At 29.8% G+C, this 19,538-nt stretch overlaps 1 protein-coding gene across 2 annotated transcripts in view; it reads right to left on the minus strand.

Annotated features, from left to right (window-relative positions):
- The window catches only part of LOC106686757 (protein SCAI), a 33,503-nt gene extending 14,193 nt beyond the window's left edge, over positions 1-19,310 (minus strand). Inside the window, exons 1-14 of one of the 2 annotated variants that reach the window (XM_014430250.3) lie at positions 18,938-19,310; positions 18,445-18,540; positions 18,279-18,365; positions 17,815-17,913; positions 17,613-17,709; positions 17,374-17,531; positions 17,131-17,224; positions 13,680-13,796; positions 6,573-6,732; positions 5,665-5,751; positions 5,491-5,581; positions 3,345-3,499; positions 2,897-3,067; positions 914-1,014 (exon numbers count right to left, since the gene is read on the minus strand). In XM_014430250.3, the coding sequence (XP_014285736.1) occupies positions 914-1,014; positions 2,897-3,067; positions 3,345-3,499; positions 5,491-5,581; positions 5,665-5,751; positions 6,573-6,732; positions 13,680-13,796; positions 17,131-17,224; positions 17,374-17,531; positions 17,613-17,709; positions 17,815-17,913; positions 18,279-18,365; positions 18,445-18,540; positions 18,938-19,038 (1,614 nt within the window). In that variant the 5' untranslated portion in view covers positions 19,039-19,310. Of the gene's footprint in view, positions 1-913; positions 1,015-2,896; positions 3,068-3,344; positions 3,500-5,490; positions 5,582-5,664; positions 5,752-6,572; positions 6,733-13,679; positions 13,797-17,130; positions 17,225-17,373; positions 17,532-17,612; positions 17,725-17,814; positions 17,914-18,278; positions 18,366-18,444; positions 18,541-18,937 lie in introns of both variants that reach the window. The other variant, XM_014430249.3, reaches the window with a different exon arrangement.
- Between the last annotated feature and the right edge of the window lie 228 nt (positions 19,311-19,538).

Below are 19,538 nucleotides of genomic sequence, written 5' to 3' on the forward strand. Positions count from 1 at the left end.
AGATTCTTTGGAATCACATCTGCATCTATTCATTCTTCACTTATCTGTACTTCATAACTTTGGGACTAAGAAATGAAAATGCAGTAGAATCTCTCTAATCTGACACTCACGATTCTGACACCTCTAAAAATCCAACACACTAGTAGGTACATGTGGTTGGCTGAGTCGAGAGGTCTTGACTTTGTTAAAATTTAATGCTTGAAGATGTTCAAGATATAGTGGTAAATGGTGTCTTTAAAATACTAAATAATAACAATAAATTGTTATTTCAAACATTAAATTTCCTTATTAAGATTTATATGCCTCATTTACTTTGAGTTGTCATTTAGGTGTCAAGTTCTTTATATATTACATATGTTAAGAATCTACCTGTAATTAAATAAATAATTAGTAATGTTGTTTCTATTAAAGTTGTGATGTAGTGTATAATTATTTATTATACACCCTCTGTAGTCCACATACTCTCTAAAATCTGACAGATATCTGGTCCTGTAACTGTTTGATTAGAAAGATTCTACTGTAGTCAGTTTTTTACTTTCTCTCACCTATATATGGAAACATAGTAAGGATAGTATTACCATCAAGAATAATAAAGACATTGGAATTTTAAAAAGAGTGTTTTTAATCAAAGTAGAGTGGTGAGTGAAAGGTTTGTGATCCACTCACTGCACTAGGTTTTTTTAATATAATATTCTGCTGTTAAGATCTATAAATAAATAACTCAATATGGAGTGGTGGGGAAAGTTATGTGATCCATTAAACTGCTCCAGATTTTTTAATATAATGTTCTGCTGTTAATATCTATAAAATAAATAACTTTTTTCTAAGAATAAGACCTACAAATGTGATTCTGAAGTAGTTCTGAACCTTACTACATAAAATAAATTTTATTGCAGGTATTTACACAACTTACCTTGAAAGAGCGATGTAAATGAAGAGCTATATCACAGAAAACATATCGAAGAACTAGGAGTCTCAAGAAATCGTCTCCGAAAAATTGTAAATATACAGGATCTAAAAACAATTAAAAGAAATATATAAAAATTCCAGTAGGGGCAAAAATTAGTTAGGTATCCTAGTTATATTAAGTTGGCGCCTGGAAAACAGGTGTTACTCTGCACAGCACAGTTGGAGTACAGTAGTTTTAAGAGTTCTATATGACACTATTTATTTACATTGGGGATGTGAAACTCCTAACTGCCTCCCATTACCTCTTCAAGGGCTGGATATTACTAATTTAGGACTCACTTCCATTAGACCTCCAAAACTTTGCTTTTTAAGACAGTTGTCCCCTACATGTTTAATTTTTTTCCTTTTGACTATTTGATTTGATTTTATTTCCAAGATTTGCTTATACATTATTGTTAGAAAGAATATTTTTGGCTAATAATATTTGGTTTGAAAATTTTAATAATTCATATTTCTTATTATTGAATCATATACATAGGAACATATGTATAATCATATAAGTAAATTAATCATTAAAATAGCTATGATTTTTCAAATATATTTCAAAATGTTCTTTTTTCTTTAAATTAAAATCAAAAATTAATAATTTAATAATCAATGGTTATATTTCTAGTAGTACAAAGTATATTATATTGTCACACATATTATCTCTTTCATTAATTGTTTTTGATCATACAGCTGATACCCCAACCAATCCTAACACTATCCTCACCACCTATGCCAATGACACAAGTATGCTCACAGTTAATTGCCCAGTAAACCCTTTAATTGCATTCCAAACTCTCCAATCCCGTATCATAATCCTCGAAGAATAGTGTCGAAATTGGAGGATTAAAATAAATCCCATGAAATCACCTTTAACCTTTGTCGTAAGCCTCCTGGCAGCTTTACAATATCCTTTAATAATATTGCTCTTACTCCAGTCTAACAGATCCACTATCTTGACAAACAACTAACTTCGAATTCTCACACAAGACTGAAAAGACAGGAAACTGCATGTCGATTCCGGCAATTATAGCACTTACTAGACAAATGGTCTAAACTTCCAATCCATTACAAAAGACTGATCTACATGATTATATTAAGGCCTCTATGGATATACAGAGTTGAGCTTTGGAGCTCCACTAAACTATTGAATTCCTCTTGTATTCAATCCTTACAATCCAAACTCCTTCGTAAAATCCTCAATGCTCCTTACTTTTTCATAAATAAAATCATCCATAAAGACCTTAAAGTTCCATATGTAACCGATCTAGCCTGAACCAGATATCAATCCTTCCATTATAAACTCCCTAAGCATCCAAATCCACTAGTTTCTAATCTTGAGTCCTCTTCTATTCCAGAGGATCCTCCGAGGCGCCTTAAAAGAGATGGCCATGAGATCTTCTAATGTAAAAATGTTATTAGAGTGTTACCAATGGGTTGTTTCTCAACATGTTTGTATCATGTCATTATGATCTTACATCAAATTTACTGGATGTATTATTATGTAAATGTCAATAAATAAATTTTTAAAAAAATTAATTTTGTTATTAATTTCAATACTTTTCAAGCATTCCTTCAGAGCTAATCTTTATCATGCATTACATCTCTATCATAGTCATACCATGTTAATAATCTTTTCAAAAATAAATCTCTTTCATGGTTGATTTCTATCATAGTCACTTATATTACTTTTCACTTGATACTGTAACAGACTTTCTTCAAGTCAACCATTGTTTTTTTTAATAGACAAAATCTGCAATATTGGAGACTTTTCTGATATTAATACTAGAAGGAGTAAATATCAATCAAATAAGAGAATAAACAATGTAAAAGGATATTTGATGGCGCTTAGTAAACAAAGGCCATTTTATGTATTGGTCAGACTGTTTAGCGATGGGACTGAAACAATAAAATAATGTGAATAACTAAAATACAAACTCACCTATTCTACTTCTTGTAAGAAGGCGACTAGCTTCGGTTACAAAACGGTCAATAAATGACTGGCAACGTTCCCAATGGTGAATTGGAACATTAGTAATATTACAAATATAACAAAAAGCGGTGAGCGGGCTGTGTAGAAACATTGTAAACAGGTTTCCATTGTGCTGTTGTTCTAAAAAAACAAAAAACAAATACCATAAACAACTAATATATAAATTTTAATGCTTATGATTAATTACTGTTGAAAATGCTTTTACAAGAATTTTATTTATTTGACCTTCAGTTCAATATATTTTTTTATTTTAATTATTAAGAAATTAAAACAAAAATAAAAACTGTGTATGTTGCATGGATATAGTATGTTAGAGGAATATTTAATTCTAGGTTAATTGAATGAAAAAAAAAAATAGATGAATTTTTATAAAGGAATCGTTGAAGATTTTAATTACCATGAAAGTTAGGAGGGATGTCCTGTGGAGACATAAGGATGACCAGAGGTTGTCCAAAATACCTCGGTAAGTGTTGGAATACAAAGCTGTTGTCAGAGTCCACAATGACAAAGAAAGGCTTCCGTGTGAATGGATACAAATCACCAGGATAGAGACTGTAAAAATTATTGGGATGAAATGTTACTAGGTATAATTGGGGGTCAGATTTTGTTTTGAAAAAAAGGGCAATGTATAGAAAAGGTATATTCTGTTTTAATTTAAAACCATGAAAAAATAGAAAAAAAATAAAAATAAACAAACTAATGTCATATGTGATTACTAGAGGCTTATTTAATGACATCTTCTTTTCAGTAATTTTCAATATTATAAAACCTAAATGTTTAAAACACTAATGCCTTTGGTGGCTTCCCAATTGAAATAATCACTATTACTCAGTAAAGTTGTATTGCAAGGAATTGAATCATTTTTTTTTTTATACCTTCTAAAAATAATTATATATTTACCACCAAATCATTGGTCATGAATTAGGACTTAAAATGCCTACTTTTAATAATTATTACACACAAGATAGTGGTGTACTCGGCGAGTACATTAAGACCATAGTTCATTCTAGATTATTAAATAATGTATTTTTTTTTTTTCAGCCAAGACTCCCATCGGAGTCCTATACTGCCTAACCATGGTTGGGGGTCAAAGTTATTCATTTTTTGGGACCGCCACGCAATGAAAAAAGTCAACGTCCCAGGCCGGATTCGAACCAGCACCGCCAATAGACATCTAATTGGTAATACTGTGTCTTAACCACTGAGCTATGGGCGGCCCGAAATAATGTATTCTCCTCATGAATCTGGACTGATGGGGTTAGCTTTTATTTTTGAGGTATAATGAAGTAACAAATCTTGATCTTTAAATTGTGGCAATATATATATAGGAGGGATGTAAAAAATTATACATTTATATTAAACTTTCTTTAAATTATTAATTTTTCTCAGGAACTAATAACTGGTCGGAAACCCTTTTTCAACTACCCATGTGATGATAAAGAAAGAAGTGGTAAAATTTGTAATGTTTTACTTGATTAAACCTTAATGCTCTAGAGCAGGAGGGACAAGTTGTTTATAGGTTATAAACTAATCTAGACTTAATTAGGAGATGGCAATAACAGAAGATTAAATGAAATTCATAGATCATTAGATTACATTTTTGTTCAAAGGCAGATCTTAAAGTAAAAATTTCATGGTAAGTACTACCATTAATCATTGTCATTAAAAAAGAACAAAATAATTAGAAACATTAATAACTAAAAGGAATTTTAATTTGTGAGAAATCTGATGCACTGTTTCTATTTCATGATATTTTATTAAAATATAAGTGCGGTACCATGTAAAAACAGTTTGAATGAGATTTTTTTTTTTTATAAATTTTATGTATGACAATCAATTGTTCATTTCACTTGCTCACTACCAATGGTATTTAAGAAGTTAATCCATACAGGAAATGGAAAAGATTTATGTTCTCAGAATCAAAAATTTCAATTTGCATTTTGTTATGTTTTAGACATCAAAGAACAAATTTGTCTCTGTCTATAGTCAAATTTATGTTTGGGTATATCAATTGAATTGATAATCCAATGTTGACAATTTTTTTTAGGATTGAATGGGTTGGTGCTAAGGTGGCACCATATGAGTTTTATGATATTAGTTCCCCAACTTATGTATTCCCCAACACCTATATTTCCAAATATTATGACACTTCTTAATTGGCCTAAACTTTGAAGAAAGTTCGGAATCAGTATAGAAATGGTTCAGTATAAATTATAGCAAAGTCCACATGTTACTTTTGCATATGCAAGTTGAAAATTATTTTTCTTGATACACCTATATTTCAAAAGACGGCATATCCAATTTATATTTCTTATTATGCAGAATTATACAGAACAGTAATACCTTCCTAAAAGAGTAAAATGACCCTAAACACTTCCCACTAATGATGAACTTACGTTCAGTTATGTAACATAATTATCTATAACTTTTTAGATATATTTTGTGACACGAGTGCTTTATTCATTAAAAAAATTACACAATAAGTCTGGTAAAATATTTTTTAAAAATTATACTTCTTTGCAAAGTAAAAAATAGTCACTTACCAATGCATATCCTTTGTATGAGCACCTTTTTTATTTGAATGATCTGCTTCTCGCTTACTATTCGTAACTACACCACCTAAGTCGTAACCCACTATATGAAAAAAAATGAAACAATATAAATAAATAAAAAAAAGAGAAATATCTTAAGTTTTCAGTAAATATTTAATAGCTTACTGTCTTCCGGATGCTTTGTTGAACCAAAACATCCATCGGCGGAAATATAAAGTAAAAGAGCACCGTTGGCTGGCAGTTCTTTGAAACCTGAGGACAAATTATTCTTAATTTAAATTGAAATAAATCAAAAACTATTATTCATATTTGAGTTTTTAATGATTAAAAAAATAGTTAGCGACCAAAACTAACACTATTTCACAAATATGAGGTAAAGATGGTTGGGGGAAGTGGGAGGTGCGATCAGGAGTGAAGAATACCGATAAGTTGTTCTTATTTTATTGTGCTAAAATTTCAGCCTGAATTTCAGGCCTTCTCCAGGGCTAAGCACAAACAAGAGAACAACAATAAGAAGTAAAAATAAAACAATAAATGAGGAAAACATGATTAAAAACAGTATGAAAAATATAAAAGAAGAAAAAAAAAAAAAAAGATGAAGAAAATCAGACTTGTAAATATATGTCAATAATAAAAATTAAAACTAAAGTCATGAGAAAAGAGAAAAAACATAATTAAAGAACTTAAATATAAAGTTATCTCAGCCAAGAGTAATAAAACTAACAACAAACAATATGGATAAGCATGAGCTAAGAATAATATGGTGAACAACCGTTGCTGAAAATACCACAAATGTGTAGTATGCTGAAAAATTCCATAAGAGCCCCATGGTGGATGAAAGTATTTATTAAAATATGTTACAAGCAGAAAAAATTATATCATAACGAATAAAAATGGGAGTGTATATTTATTTAAAATAACCTAGTGTTAAGAAAAATACGATTTAAATACTACTAACCTAATTTTAAGTAAGAATTGGATTAATAAATAATAATAGAACTAAGCATTGATCTGCAGATTTAAATAGCTGCAATAAGGAATCAAATAGATGAAAGAAGGGTAAAGTTTGTTACCTGAAGCTAAGAACACCATTATTTGGCTAAACGTGGGTTTGTACAAGAGATATTTGTGCGGATTCTCTCTTTTGGACGGGCGATCTCCATTCTCCTGGCACATTACCATCGCTGGGTAGCCTACACCGCCCTTGGCACTTGATACGCTATAGCTCTTTTCCTGTTAATAATCAATTAAAAAAATTATTGAATATAAAATTTAGAAAAGAAAAGCTCAAACTTAAAAAATAATAACATGTCTCATAAGCTTAAAGGTAAAGATAACAAGACAATTCCACATAGAAAATTCTTAATTTTCAAAATATGATCCCTAATTGGAGTATTCTCAACTGTTCTCTTATCTTAGTAGTTTTTATCAGGTATACTATAACAATAAAAACAAGTGAGGAGAAGATGATTGGGAGTGCGGCCTCACAAATAAGTAAAAATTATTTTATTATTAGTGTTCTTCCCTGATCACGCCCCCTTATAATATCCATGGTCATTAAAAAACAACTGAGAATGAATTCACTAGTGATGATTTTTAAAGTACATAGTCCCCATTTATGTCACCCCATTTTAAGTTGTTTTAAAGTTAAATCATTAACCAATTAGTAACAGTTGACAATAGAGCATAACAATAGCAATAGCAACATTTATGTTGTAGAAAATTAGTATTATTATTTGATTTGAAAATAAAACGATAGTGACACTGCTCTGTCATGGGATAGCTTGGCTTCCCTTTGTTTGGTGCAGTCGGTCGTAGCAACACCTATTGGTGAAAACTCATGCTCTTTGTCTTTCTTTATAAAACCCTTCCTAAATTCCACAACAAATTGGTAGCAGAGTGTGGTTTAGTGCGTAAAAGGGTATTAAGGGGTACTAACGGATATGTAAGCTTTGTGATTTTGTTTGGGACTAACCGCCGAAATCAAAACACAAAGGACATGGATGCCACAATATTCAGCATAGAAAAACTTGCTGCAGAAAATTACGGGATCTGGTGGATGATGATTGAAGCGTACTTAGAAGCAAAGGACTTATACAAAGAAATTATAGAAAAAGATCTGCCAACTGAATGAGATGCAGCTTGGAAAAAGAAAACCAACAGGTACTCTTTGCTATTATTTTAACAGTCAGTGACAATATATTGCTGTTAAGAGGTGAAAAGTGTGGAAATAAGGTTTGGAAAAAACTAAGAGAGAGATTTGAGGGCATTCCCTAAGAAAAAGTGATTGATTTAATGTTAGACCTTGCCAAAATTATGAAAAACAGTGATGAAACATTGGATGAATATCTCATGGGGTTTCAATGTTTATTTCAAGAGATAGCTCAACTGGGTAAATCCTTAACAGACAGGGAATTGGTGAGATATATCATTGAAGGCTTACCTCTGATACACAAAAGTCTCAACCAAGAAGACAGCATAGAGCATCCTTGGCTACAGAATTTGTCTTATGTGCAATTATTATTATTATTATTATTATATGGACAACAGACCATGGAGGTCTAAGTCCTCGTGCGATGTATTATAGGAATGCTATGTGCTATATAGGAAATACATAGTGCGTTTCTTGAAGTGGTTTTTTAATAGAGTGGGTTCATCACTGCCACGCCTATTTTTCGTAAGTGCCACCCAATGGCTAATGGGCCTCACAAATGCCTGGGGAGGAGGTTGTGAGTGAGTTTTTTATTATTTTATGCTTGAAAAAAGCCTGGGTGGACCGGGACTCGATCTGACAACCTTTGGGTTGGTAGACAGGCGTGTTGCCACACTGCTATTGCTGCTCCCCCCCCCCCCACTATGTGCAATTAACAGGGATAATAAGTATCTAGTGGAGGAAGGAACCAAAGGGACAAAGAAAGATGGAAAGAGTACCAATAAAACTCATCAAGGGAAAATTATAATAGAGACACATAACAAAGGTGATGAAAACATCACTAACTTTCAGGATGTTTTAGTTGTTCCAGAGTTATGTGGTGATCTAATTTCAGTGCCCGAGAAAAGGAAGGAAGGAGAAAAGGAAAGCGAAGTCATCTTTGCCCAGGAAGGAAACATGGAAGTGAGTGATGAACAATTTGACTACCAAGCTCCTTCAATAAGAGAACAAGTGACATCTGGTCAACATCAAACATCAAATGAAGGAAAAGCTAAGAAGTGCCAAGACAAAAAGAAGAAGCAGAAAGAGAAATCTGCTGAGATTGAAGTAAGGTTACACAAATTAAAGGCTTTAACTGGTGACCCAAGACATTGTTTCAAAGATGAAGAAAAACTTGACCGAAAGATGAAGAGATTTTTCATTGAAAGTTTTTACACCACAGAAGAAGAAGAATACTCTAGATAAAATGCAGATGACTGTAATAGGGACCCGGATAAAAAGAATATGGGTTGTGAAGGAGAAAATTTAGAAGAAGAAAGTAAGACATATATACATACTTAGAAGAAGAAGGAACTCAGAAAAAATAAAAGGAAATAATAATACAAATTTTAGGAAGCAAGTTGTAGTAGAAAATTAGTATTATTATTTGATTTGTAAATAAAACAGTAGATGGTGACACTGCTCCGGCATGGGATAGCTTGGCTTCCCTTTGTTTGGGGCAGTCGGTCTTTCTTTATAAAACCCTCCCTAAATTCCACAACACATTTACCAACATAACCATTTAGCATAATAATTTGCTCAAAATAAGTTGAGTAAGGTATTGTTTGTTATAGCTTCTTTTTTTGTTTCTGAATCACGTGAGACCACTCCCATGACAATAGAGTAAATTTTAAATGTGACGGACTTTAAGTAAAATACTTTTACTACAGGAAAATCACAATTTCATTTTGTCAGCAAATTAAGTACTAATAAATAAATGATGTACTCAGTATGAGAGATTTCATCATGGGGATCGTAGGGAGGGTGTTCCACTTTCTCCAGTATTTTGAAAACCCAAAAAGTAGAGAAATTTAAGATTTGAGTCTACATCAAGCTGTGATAACTATGGTGAAATATTTTCCTTAAAGAATTCATTATACTCAAAAGAACTTATAAACACTATTTAGAGAAGAAATTTTTCGTAACATTTTCTGAAAGATAGTAAAGTTTGGATAAATCCAGTTGTTATCTTGAAATTAAATTTTTTTATGGTCCCAAACCAGAGATAGGCAAACATTAGCTATGGATAAAATTACAGCTGAAATTGCCATGGATATGACCCTTATTCATAAACTAACCATTAGTAAATAAATATCGTATTCATTAAAAGTTTAGCTATAGTTTTATCTATAGCTAATTTTTTCCCAAATCTGTTCCAAACTAGGCTGTCTTATCTTTATAATTCTTTTTTGAGTTTATAAACTTCATCAATGCACACCTGGAAAATACAACTTTAATTCATATAAAAAAATGACTAAAATTTAAGTAATTTAAACACTATTAATTAGATATTAGGCAGGAAAGTCTCTAAAGAATTTATTGAGAGCATGAAAATCTAAAATTTCCCAACAAAACAGGATTTCCCTGAACATTTTCCTCCCCGATACAATGATAGGGAAATTAACCTCTCGACATTGTGTTTATAAAACACCTACATTGTTTTGAGTACAATACTTTCTTTGAGTAAAATGTTTCTCCACTTTTCAATTAATTTTGCACAACACAATGATATGTCGTGGCCTCTTTAATAAGCAGCCGTCAGGGGTCTCTGTTGAATCCTGCTGTTATCTATAAGCAGACTTGGACCACCCTCTCTATAGTAGGCTTTAGGTGTTAGGATTTTATGCAATACCCTTCTCCTAGTCTCTGATCCAATGATATTGCTGCATGTGACCTGAGATCTAAGATATGTGAATTCTGAAACCCACCCAAAGGAACATGTTCCAAATCCCATCTTCTCCACAGAAAGCTCAGATGCTGTTTTGCAACTATCTACTTGGTCTTAGCTTGGTTAACCACTAAACCAAACTTCTTTGCAGCTCCTATTAGGGAATAAAATGGCTCTTCAACCAATTTCTTCAAGTGCCCAAAAACAGGAAATTCGCCCCTTATGTTAGGAGTTGTAGGGACCTATTTATGCTGATTCCTGTAGTTTAATTCCTAAAATATCTCATTTCTTTTTCTAAAGCCAGGTTAAATAATAAACAGGCCATTACATACAGGCATCGCTCTGATGGACACCTACTCTATAAGAAAAACTTTTGGTGTGATCACCTTGAATCTAGACGACACATTCAAAGCCCAACATTGTCTTCCTGTTCAATGTTATCAATGGATGGAAAGGGGATGTTAAACTGGCACAATGTTCCATAGAGATCTTCCTGATCTATACTATTGGAGGCCATCTTTATAGCCATGATGGTGTGTCACTACACAAAATTCACATACCCTGTCTATGATGAAATATTTAGCTGTTGTGTGTTGGAGTGTTGCATCTCCTGAATCCACATTGGTAGAGTTCTATTTTTTTTTCTGTGAACGTGAGGTATTGAAAAAGTATGCTTGATAGCACTTTGAATATGCTAGGGAGAAAAGATATACTCAGGTAAATTCTATATCAAAGGGATCCCCATTTTTAAATATGGGATAAACAATTTCTGGGTTTTCAACATATTAGAGAGAGTAATAGCCTCTTCCAACTATCCCCCAGGATGAAGTGCCTTAATTGGTAGTATAATTACAGATTAATTACTTATTAATATACAGATTAATTAATTAAGTGAGTACAAATACAGATTAATTAATTAAGTTAGTATAAATACAGATTAATTAATTAAGTGAGTACAAATACAGATTAATTAAAATATAAAGTACAAATACAGAGTAATAAGTGCAAGGAGTTATGATTGATCAGAGTATTTCTCTGTTCCCTTATAATCTTAAATAGCTCCTTCAAGGTGTTGAAACATAAAATTTTTCAGTATTATATATTACTATAGATTAAATAAATAATTCATAATTTTGTTTTAGATGTTTAACAGTTAAAGGTATAATTAGCTAGTTCATGTAACAAGTTTGTAAAGGGTATTACAATTGTAATTGAATCGTTTATTTCAGATATCCATTAAGAGCATTTTTTTCTAATGTTCAGAACTCAAAGTAAAATATTTTATCATTAATATTAATTACCCAACTACAGCAAAGCCAAAAGGAGATAATGTGCTCAGCGGTGTCACATAACCTGCTCATTATGTGGGCGATGATTTAAGACTTCACAAAAAATTATTAAATTAAACGTCTTGAATTGTTATGTTATACCCCGTCAGTGTTTTGAAATAATGTGAGCTCAAAATAAAAATAAAAAATTCTTTATTATACTTCATGACCTCCTTAAATGGCAGAGCTGCCAGTGGCCATGTGAGAGTCAACAGCATTGACTGCATTAGTAAATGTTTACATTTTTACTTGAGGGCCTTGTACTCAGTCAATATATTCAATATATTGACTGTTTTAGAGGTATATTGTAGCAATAATGTGGAAATGTGTGCTATATCTGCATGTACTACATTCAATAATACTGGTCTTGCAATGGTGGGCTTTATGTTGATATAATGTAGTCAGTGACAGTTTCAGCAACAGTCAGTTGGTTTTATTAACTTATGATGGTTTGTAACGATCTTAAAGTTTTATAGCCAATCTTAGCCATGGCTTTGATATAAATTGGACATTAAAAGCTTTAGGAGCGAATTAACTATTACAAAGTGTATTTTTAAGGTTAAGATATTGTATATATTTGTAGATAATTAATATTTGGATGTTAAATATTAAGGTAAGTAATATATAATTTATTATTACAATGAATTAACACCAGTTATTTAGAGTTTGCTTTCATACAATTAGAGTATTAGATCATTCATCTTCTAAAATTTATTTTGCCTGAAATTAAATTAAAATTTTTATTCCAAATTTGTTCATATCTTTTAATATTTTTGCAGTAAATATGTTTCTATAATAAAATGTGTTTTTATTAGAAAAACACTTTTAAAGTCAAATCCTTAATATTTTTTATGGTCTTCCCATTTTGAACATACTAATACAATATGTTAATTATATATTTTTTATTGAGATTCCCCTTATAAACTACTGATAGCCATCTTAAGAACAATCGCAAAGCACTATGAACAATACAACACAAAACACAATAATAATAATTAGAACAATGGTGCACTTTAATCACTAAACACAAATTTACTCTTTACCCTTTATAGTGTGCAAATATTCAAACAATCAGAAAAAATTTTTTTTGGGTTGACCTGGATTAAGGTCTTTCTCCAAATGTGTGCCATTATAAAAAGCAGTTATAGAGCAACGGAAAAATCAGACAAAAAAGTTGGAAGTTATTGAAGAAACCCACATGATATCACTTGTTGGATTTCTGCATAAAAGTATGTATTTACAATCAAAAATACAGATTCCATAATAAGTGCTAATTCTGTAACAATGTCTTTCTATAAGTTTCTATGATAAATGATTCAATAGAAGTAAAGGATAATCCAATTAACTAGCACAGATAAGAAGCTTAAATTCTCAGATCTCATAAGATGCTAAGTATAAACAAAAATATAATTATAAAAAATTAAGGATTCCAATTTTTTTTCAAGAAAGAAAAAGAGTAGCCATAAATTTTCCTAGGAATAAGAAAAAATTAAGATCATGGATTCATAGAAATCATTATGAAGCCTTAAGGCACATCATGAGAAAAATAACAAACATAAAATAATATGAAACAATTATCTCTATATATAATAAAATAATATGACTTTATAGACAGAGAAGACGATTTCTCAATTTTAAATTGATGTATTTCTCAGGCATTATAAATTTGGATAGGAAAGACATTTTTCTTAATTATTATTTTAATCAAAAAGTTATTCCTTATACATTACTACAGAGATTGTATGATTGAATAATCATAATAAACACCAATCAAAAATCAATTTATCATAATACAGCAAAGTAAAAACAAAGGAAAACAAATTTTAAGCCTCTAAACTCATGAAATTGATTTGATTAAAGTGATGGCTGATTAATTTACTAATTGGAACATCAATATTGTATTTTAGAATGATCAATGATGATACTTAACTGTCTGTACCAAAATGGTGACAGATTTCAGTAATTTCTTTATTAAGATAAATAAGTGACTTACAAAAGGCACTCTGCCTGGGGCTGGTGAATCATACAAATGATTGTAATCCTCTTGAGGCTCCCGTTCCAATGTCTGTAGCATTCTAAACATATCCATTGTCAACTCGCTAAATTTGACCTACAAAAAAATTGTGACAGATAATGAGCAAATGAAGAAAATAAATTTAAAAGGAGGATACTGAGTAACTTTAATTCAAATACATTTAAACTGAGGTCTATCAATATAGAAATCAAATGAATCACATGAATTTATGATGATGATCTACACAATGGTTGAATTTTAAAAATTAGTGCTTTAATAATTGTAGCGAAGAACAAATGGAAACACATTATGTCCAGATTCAGATTTATTATTTTATATGAATATTTTGCATTATATGGTATCTTTATATTCTACACTAATGAAAAAAAAATTGACTTTCATGGTAGTTCAATGTTAAGAAGTTGTACAATATTGCCATATCAACTATAAAGTATCGAATATAAAAAACATGTTTTTCATATTGGTAAAATTATAGCTGCAAAAATATGCCTCCCAACACACAGCTACTATGCTTATCATCTTTTGGAAAAACTGTCATGAAAAACGCATTTTTTTACATTTGACACTCATCAGCTGACAAAGTTATGTTAGATACTTCTTTTTATAAACAAAATAATATTTCAGAAAAATCTAGTTTCATTAGTAAATACACGTTTTTAAGTAAGTAATTTTGTAAATACTTATATAATTTGTTTTTGAATCTAGATTTATAGATTTTACAGGTTTCTCTAAATCCTGTTTATTCTAAAATACTGTGGAGATATTAGTAACAATTGATCGGAAATCAGAATAAATAGTTGAAAATAGCAAATTTCTTTGCCAAGCAGAGCATAAATGAGATTGCTTTATCACAACTGATGATAGCTTTACTTCTCATACAGAAATAATTAGAAATCACAGATTTTTCTATTTAGTCAGGAGCTTCCTGAAGGATTAATCAGCTGGATGTGAGGTATATACAGAACATTTTAGGTGAAGATATTTTGCTTAAAATATTTATATTTAGCATGAATGTGCATTCAATAGAACTGGAAAGTTAAAAATTGAAAAAGAAGAATGTTTTGCCAATCATAAATAGAAAAAGTAAAAGTATTCAACTATTTTTTACATCATAGAAAATAAATACATTGAATTAAAAAATATATTAATAAGTAAAAAATACCAAACAATTACAATGAAATATCCGCTTGAGTACAAGTATGAATACAAAATTTCTTTTTATATATTCGTTAAAACGTCAGACTTACAAAGAAAATATAAATTGTTTTGAGAATAAAGTTGGTTAAATTAATTTTATTTATACAACATTTCATTAATTATTAATTTTATTAGAATTTTAAGACTGTTAAAGTTAAATGTTTGGAACAGGTAATTCAGTAAAAACTGTCTTTTAGAAATAAAAGAACAAAACTTTTCATTTGGAGAATTTTATACAAGGTAAGCAGCATATATTAATTTTAATAAAACTAGTTTTAGTTTGAAACAATTAATGTTATTTATGCTTCATAATCATATGAAATACTATACTTGTAACAACAACTAAATAGTAAAAATATTTATTTTACCTAAAACATTTAAGTTTAAAAATAAAAACAAAAATATTTTTGGGTAAAAAAATTAAATAAGAAAAGATTAAATAAAACAATTATCGCAAAAGAAAAATGACTCCCTATCTTTATTTTACCTAGGTTTTAGCAGAACGGGAAAATGTATATCTGCTTGTCAATATAAAACAAAAAAATGTCATTATTCAATCACAGAATTTTTAGTTTAATTCAAAAGAATTATATTCTATCAACATGCAGATGGTTTCTCTGCAACATAGAACTTAATCATTTGCGTAATATGCTAGTATATGTTTCAACAAATAGTTATATACAGCAAGGAAATGTGTAACAGCTATTTCTTATTAAAAAAAGGTTATTTATAACAAAATTAAAAATTCTCATTATTTGAACTTATTGTACTCTTCTTGAACTAAAGAAATATAACGAACAAGTTACCATAGTTAATTAAAAAATAAAATAAATAAATTTGAAGCTAATATAACTTTTAATCTTTAAATAAAATAAATGTTATCCATTTAAGTCTCAAACACTCTTTATTAATATTTTAAATATCCAACATTTCGCCCAACCTGGCCATCCTCAAGGACAATCTTAACTATAAATTTACACCTCACATCCAACTATAAAAATCATTTCATTTTAAAAATTTTAATTACAATTTATTTTACATTATTATCATTCACTTATCAACAATGTTATTTAACCTTTCTCATCTTATATAAGATTATAAATAATTTTGAACTTTAAAAATGTAATTATGAAGACATGTATATAAATCCATTTAATCAAGATTTTTAAAATTTACAGGTAAATAAATGAAATAAATGTAAAGGGGAATTATTGATTGTAGATTTTCCAATCTTTTAATAATAATTTTTGTTTAAAATATGACCTCATATTCTATTAAAATTTGTGGGAAAGTTTTTTAGTGCCTGAAATTGAAGGCTGACCTGTGCCAGGCAAAGTACCCCCCCGCCAACTTCACAGTTATTGAGGCCTGTCATGTCAACAGGTGACTTGTGTCATTACTACTTAACTTCACAATAAGAAATTTAGTTTTTTTTTTAAGATCTGACTGAATATCTATTTATGTTAAAGAGAACAATATGTATTAGAACAGTAAATTTAAAGTTTTTATTAACCAACAAAGTTATTTCCTCAAAAATTGGGATAATGTAATTAACAGTCATTGAACAGATGAGACAAAAAAGTATTATCCCTAAATTTGCATTTTTGTTAACTTATACCAGTTCATATATCCATAAATCACTAACATTATTCCAAGATTAATAAAATTTGAAAATTAAAATGAAATGGAAAGGTAAATGGGGAAAATAGTTCTCGTTCTTTTAGTATAATCACACCAAGTAAATAAAATAACTTTACATATATAATTAAAGAAAGAAATGGATAAAGGTTTTATGTGGCATATCAGGAAAATATGAATTTTAGCTTGGAAGAATATTTTAAGCAACATTATCTAACTTATTCTTAACCTTAAATTTTTATAGTTTTCAGAAGTAATTGAATTTTTTGGTCTAAACTAGCAATAAAAAAAATCATTAAATTCAATTTTTCTTGAAAAAATGTAATAACAATCTATTCTTGTCTTCATTAGGTACTTTTTATGTGAAATTAATTATCTACTAAAGTCATTCTGACCAAATTTTACACTAATAAAAGTAAAATTTTACAATAAGCCCAAATTTAATTATTGAAAATTCTAAAGTTGTATTAATAAATCAATAAACACCTGATTTCAATTAGATATGATAAGATGTATATAGACCAAGTAAATGTTTTTCATAAAATAATAATAAAGAAAATTAATAAAAACTTACCTGATCAGAACAGTTCCCAATAATTACTATTTCCTGAAGTGATAAATTCATTATTGTAGACTTTTCAACAGGAGGTGTGGTTAAAGGACTTAACCTAAAAAATTAAAATATTCATGAAATATTTAGACTGTATTATTTATTTAATTTTTTCAATTGGCTTAAAATTATTTAAATATAGACATAGTAAATCTTTGATTGATGATTTAAAAGTTTGGTTATGATGAAAAATAGATCATTAATTACCTATGTGATAAAACTATTGTATTTGAATCAGCGTGAAGCACACTAACAATGCCATCAGCTTTAATAAAGCTTTTAATCTCATCAAGAACAAGAGACCATTCCAGTTGGTCATCAGGTTCGTAGGTGCTCGTATAGTCTACTATCTGCTTATCTAATTCCTATTTTGAAAACAAAAAATCAAAATTAAAGATGAAAAATAATTAAAACATACCATGTGAATATTAATAAAATGAACATACCATTACTAAATCTCTCACTAGTTTCATTTTTTTCAATAAAAGGCAAACAACAATGAATCTGGCATAATACCTCAACTTCTTCACCATTAGGTCAGACCTATTAAAATGAGGACTATACAAGTGATTAGATATTATTAAATTGCACTTACCTTTCATGATTTGATCATAACCTAGGAAACAAATTAAAATTTAAAAAATTAACCTGTCTTCTTTGGAAGCTCGAGAGTAGTACGCTCTACCACGGATGGCAGAATAGAAAGAAAACGCCTCATTTAAATAATTGGTTTCACTAGTCCTCAAACTGAAAAGAAATGTAAATATAAATATTTAAAAAATGTAAATATAAAGAGAAATTTTTTTTTTTTAAATACACTAAATAAGCTTAAATATATAATAAAGTTATAATACAGCTAGTTAGTGCTAGAAACATGTGATGGTTATATTGGAAAGTTTTAATGGCTGATGCATTGCTGGCACATCATGACAATATCTAAGTTGGCCAACTTCCCAGAAACACCCCCTTAAATAATATTTCTTACAGCATATATCAAAACAAAAGTAATTTTATATCCACTCTCTAAGGATAACTTTATCCTTACTTAAAATATGTCTTTTAAAGATACAATACTCATATTTAGAAGAATTTTAACTAAAAGTAAGACTTACTAATAGTGATAGTAAAGTTGTCCTATTTTGGAAGCTATTTCTCCAATTTGCCACCTCTTCAGACCATATTTTGTATCAAGAATTTGCCTGAAAAAATATATATTTTGCATCAAGTCCAATCATGGAAGAGTGTTTATGAACAATAATAATGTGAAAGGTCAAATACCTGTGCTGTTGCTGGAATTTCCAAAGTTTTGTGTAAACATCAAAAGTTCTGCCAAAGTAAGTTTGCCACTGCTTATGTCCATACTGTGGAAGGTCCCTGGAAGAATGTTCTGTTTAGTATTTAACATCTTGAATAAAGTAGAAGATGCAACAGATAAACAAACAGAATTAATTAGAAAAAAATTGATAACATTATCTCTTATCAGAAATTTTGACAGGTCCATGTTTGACAGTTACCAAAATAAGTAGGTAATCTTTGCAGCAAAAAGAAAAGAAATAATAATAAAAAATATGCGCTTCATGATATAATAAGGTTTCATTAATTGTTTGAAATCTAAATGTTTAAGAAAAAATAATAATGAAATAAATAAATATTTTAAAAAGTCATATGTAGCTGGTTAAAAAAAAAGTTCTAAAAGAGAGAGAAAAATTTAAAATGAAGGTTAGCTAAATGACACATTTGTAATGGGGTAGTAGGCACAGGGTTCCCTTACCTTAGTCCATTGAACAGATTTTTAGATTTGTCAAGTAAGTGACAAAATTCTAGAACAATTTTTCTTTCATGGTCATCCATGGCGGCCATTTTGACCACCATTTCTAAAATTTATTGTTTCCTACTCATGTAAACTGCTACCTTTTGGAAACAGTGGTCATTTTCTGACCATGAGTAGAAATGTTGTCCATTACATAATAAAAAAGGGGATGGATTTCACCACTCAAACGGAGCTGAACGTGCTCAAACTCGTTGAAAAAAACACAACACTCATCACAAAATCAAATACGGAACGATAACATGTTCAAAACGAGACGATATAATGTATATAAAAGTGGCGAGCGTGGCCGCCGTGACCGGACAGCTAGGGAGGGTTCTCTAGTGGATTGTATTGATTGGCATTTTGAATGAGGCCTTCAAAACCCCCTCCCTTGACCGGGTTCCGTCACCCCTCAATAGATGCCGCCACCAACGTTTTTGTATGCTAATGCCATCTAGTTGTTCACGACGGTACTAAAAAAGTCGAAACAGTTTTTTCTTAAATTAATAATTTCATCAGTACTAATCTTCATTTGAAACAACTTTAAAACATATTATAATTT

Source organism: Halyomorpha halys, unplaced genomic scaffold (genome assembly GCF_000696795.3).
Source record: "Halyomorpha halys isolate HHAL.00 unplaced genomic scaffold, Hhal_1.1 Scaffold868.1, whole genome shotgun sequence".
Classification (NCBI taxonomy): Eukaryota; Metazoa; Arthropoda; class Insecta; order Hemiptera; family Pentatomidae; genus Halyomorpha; species Halyomorpha halys.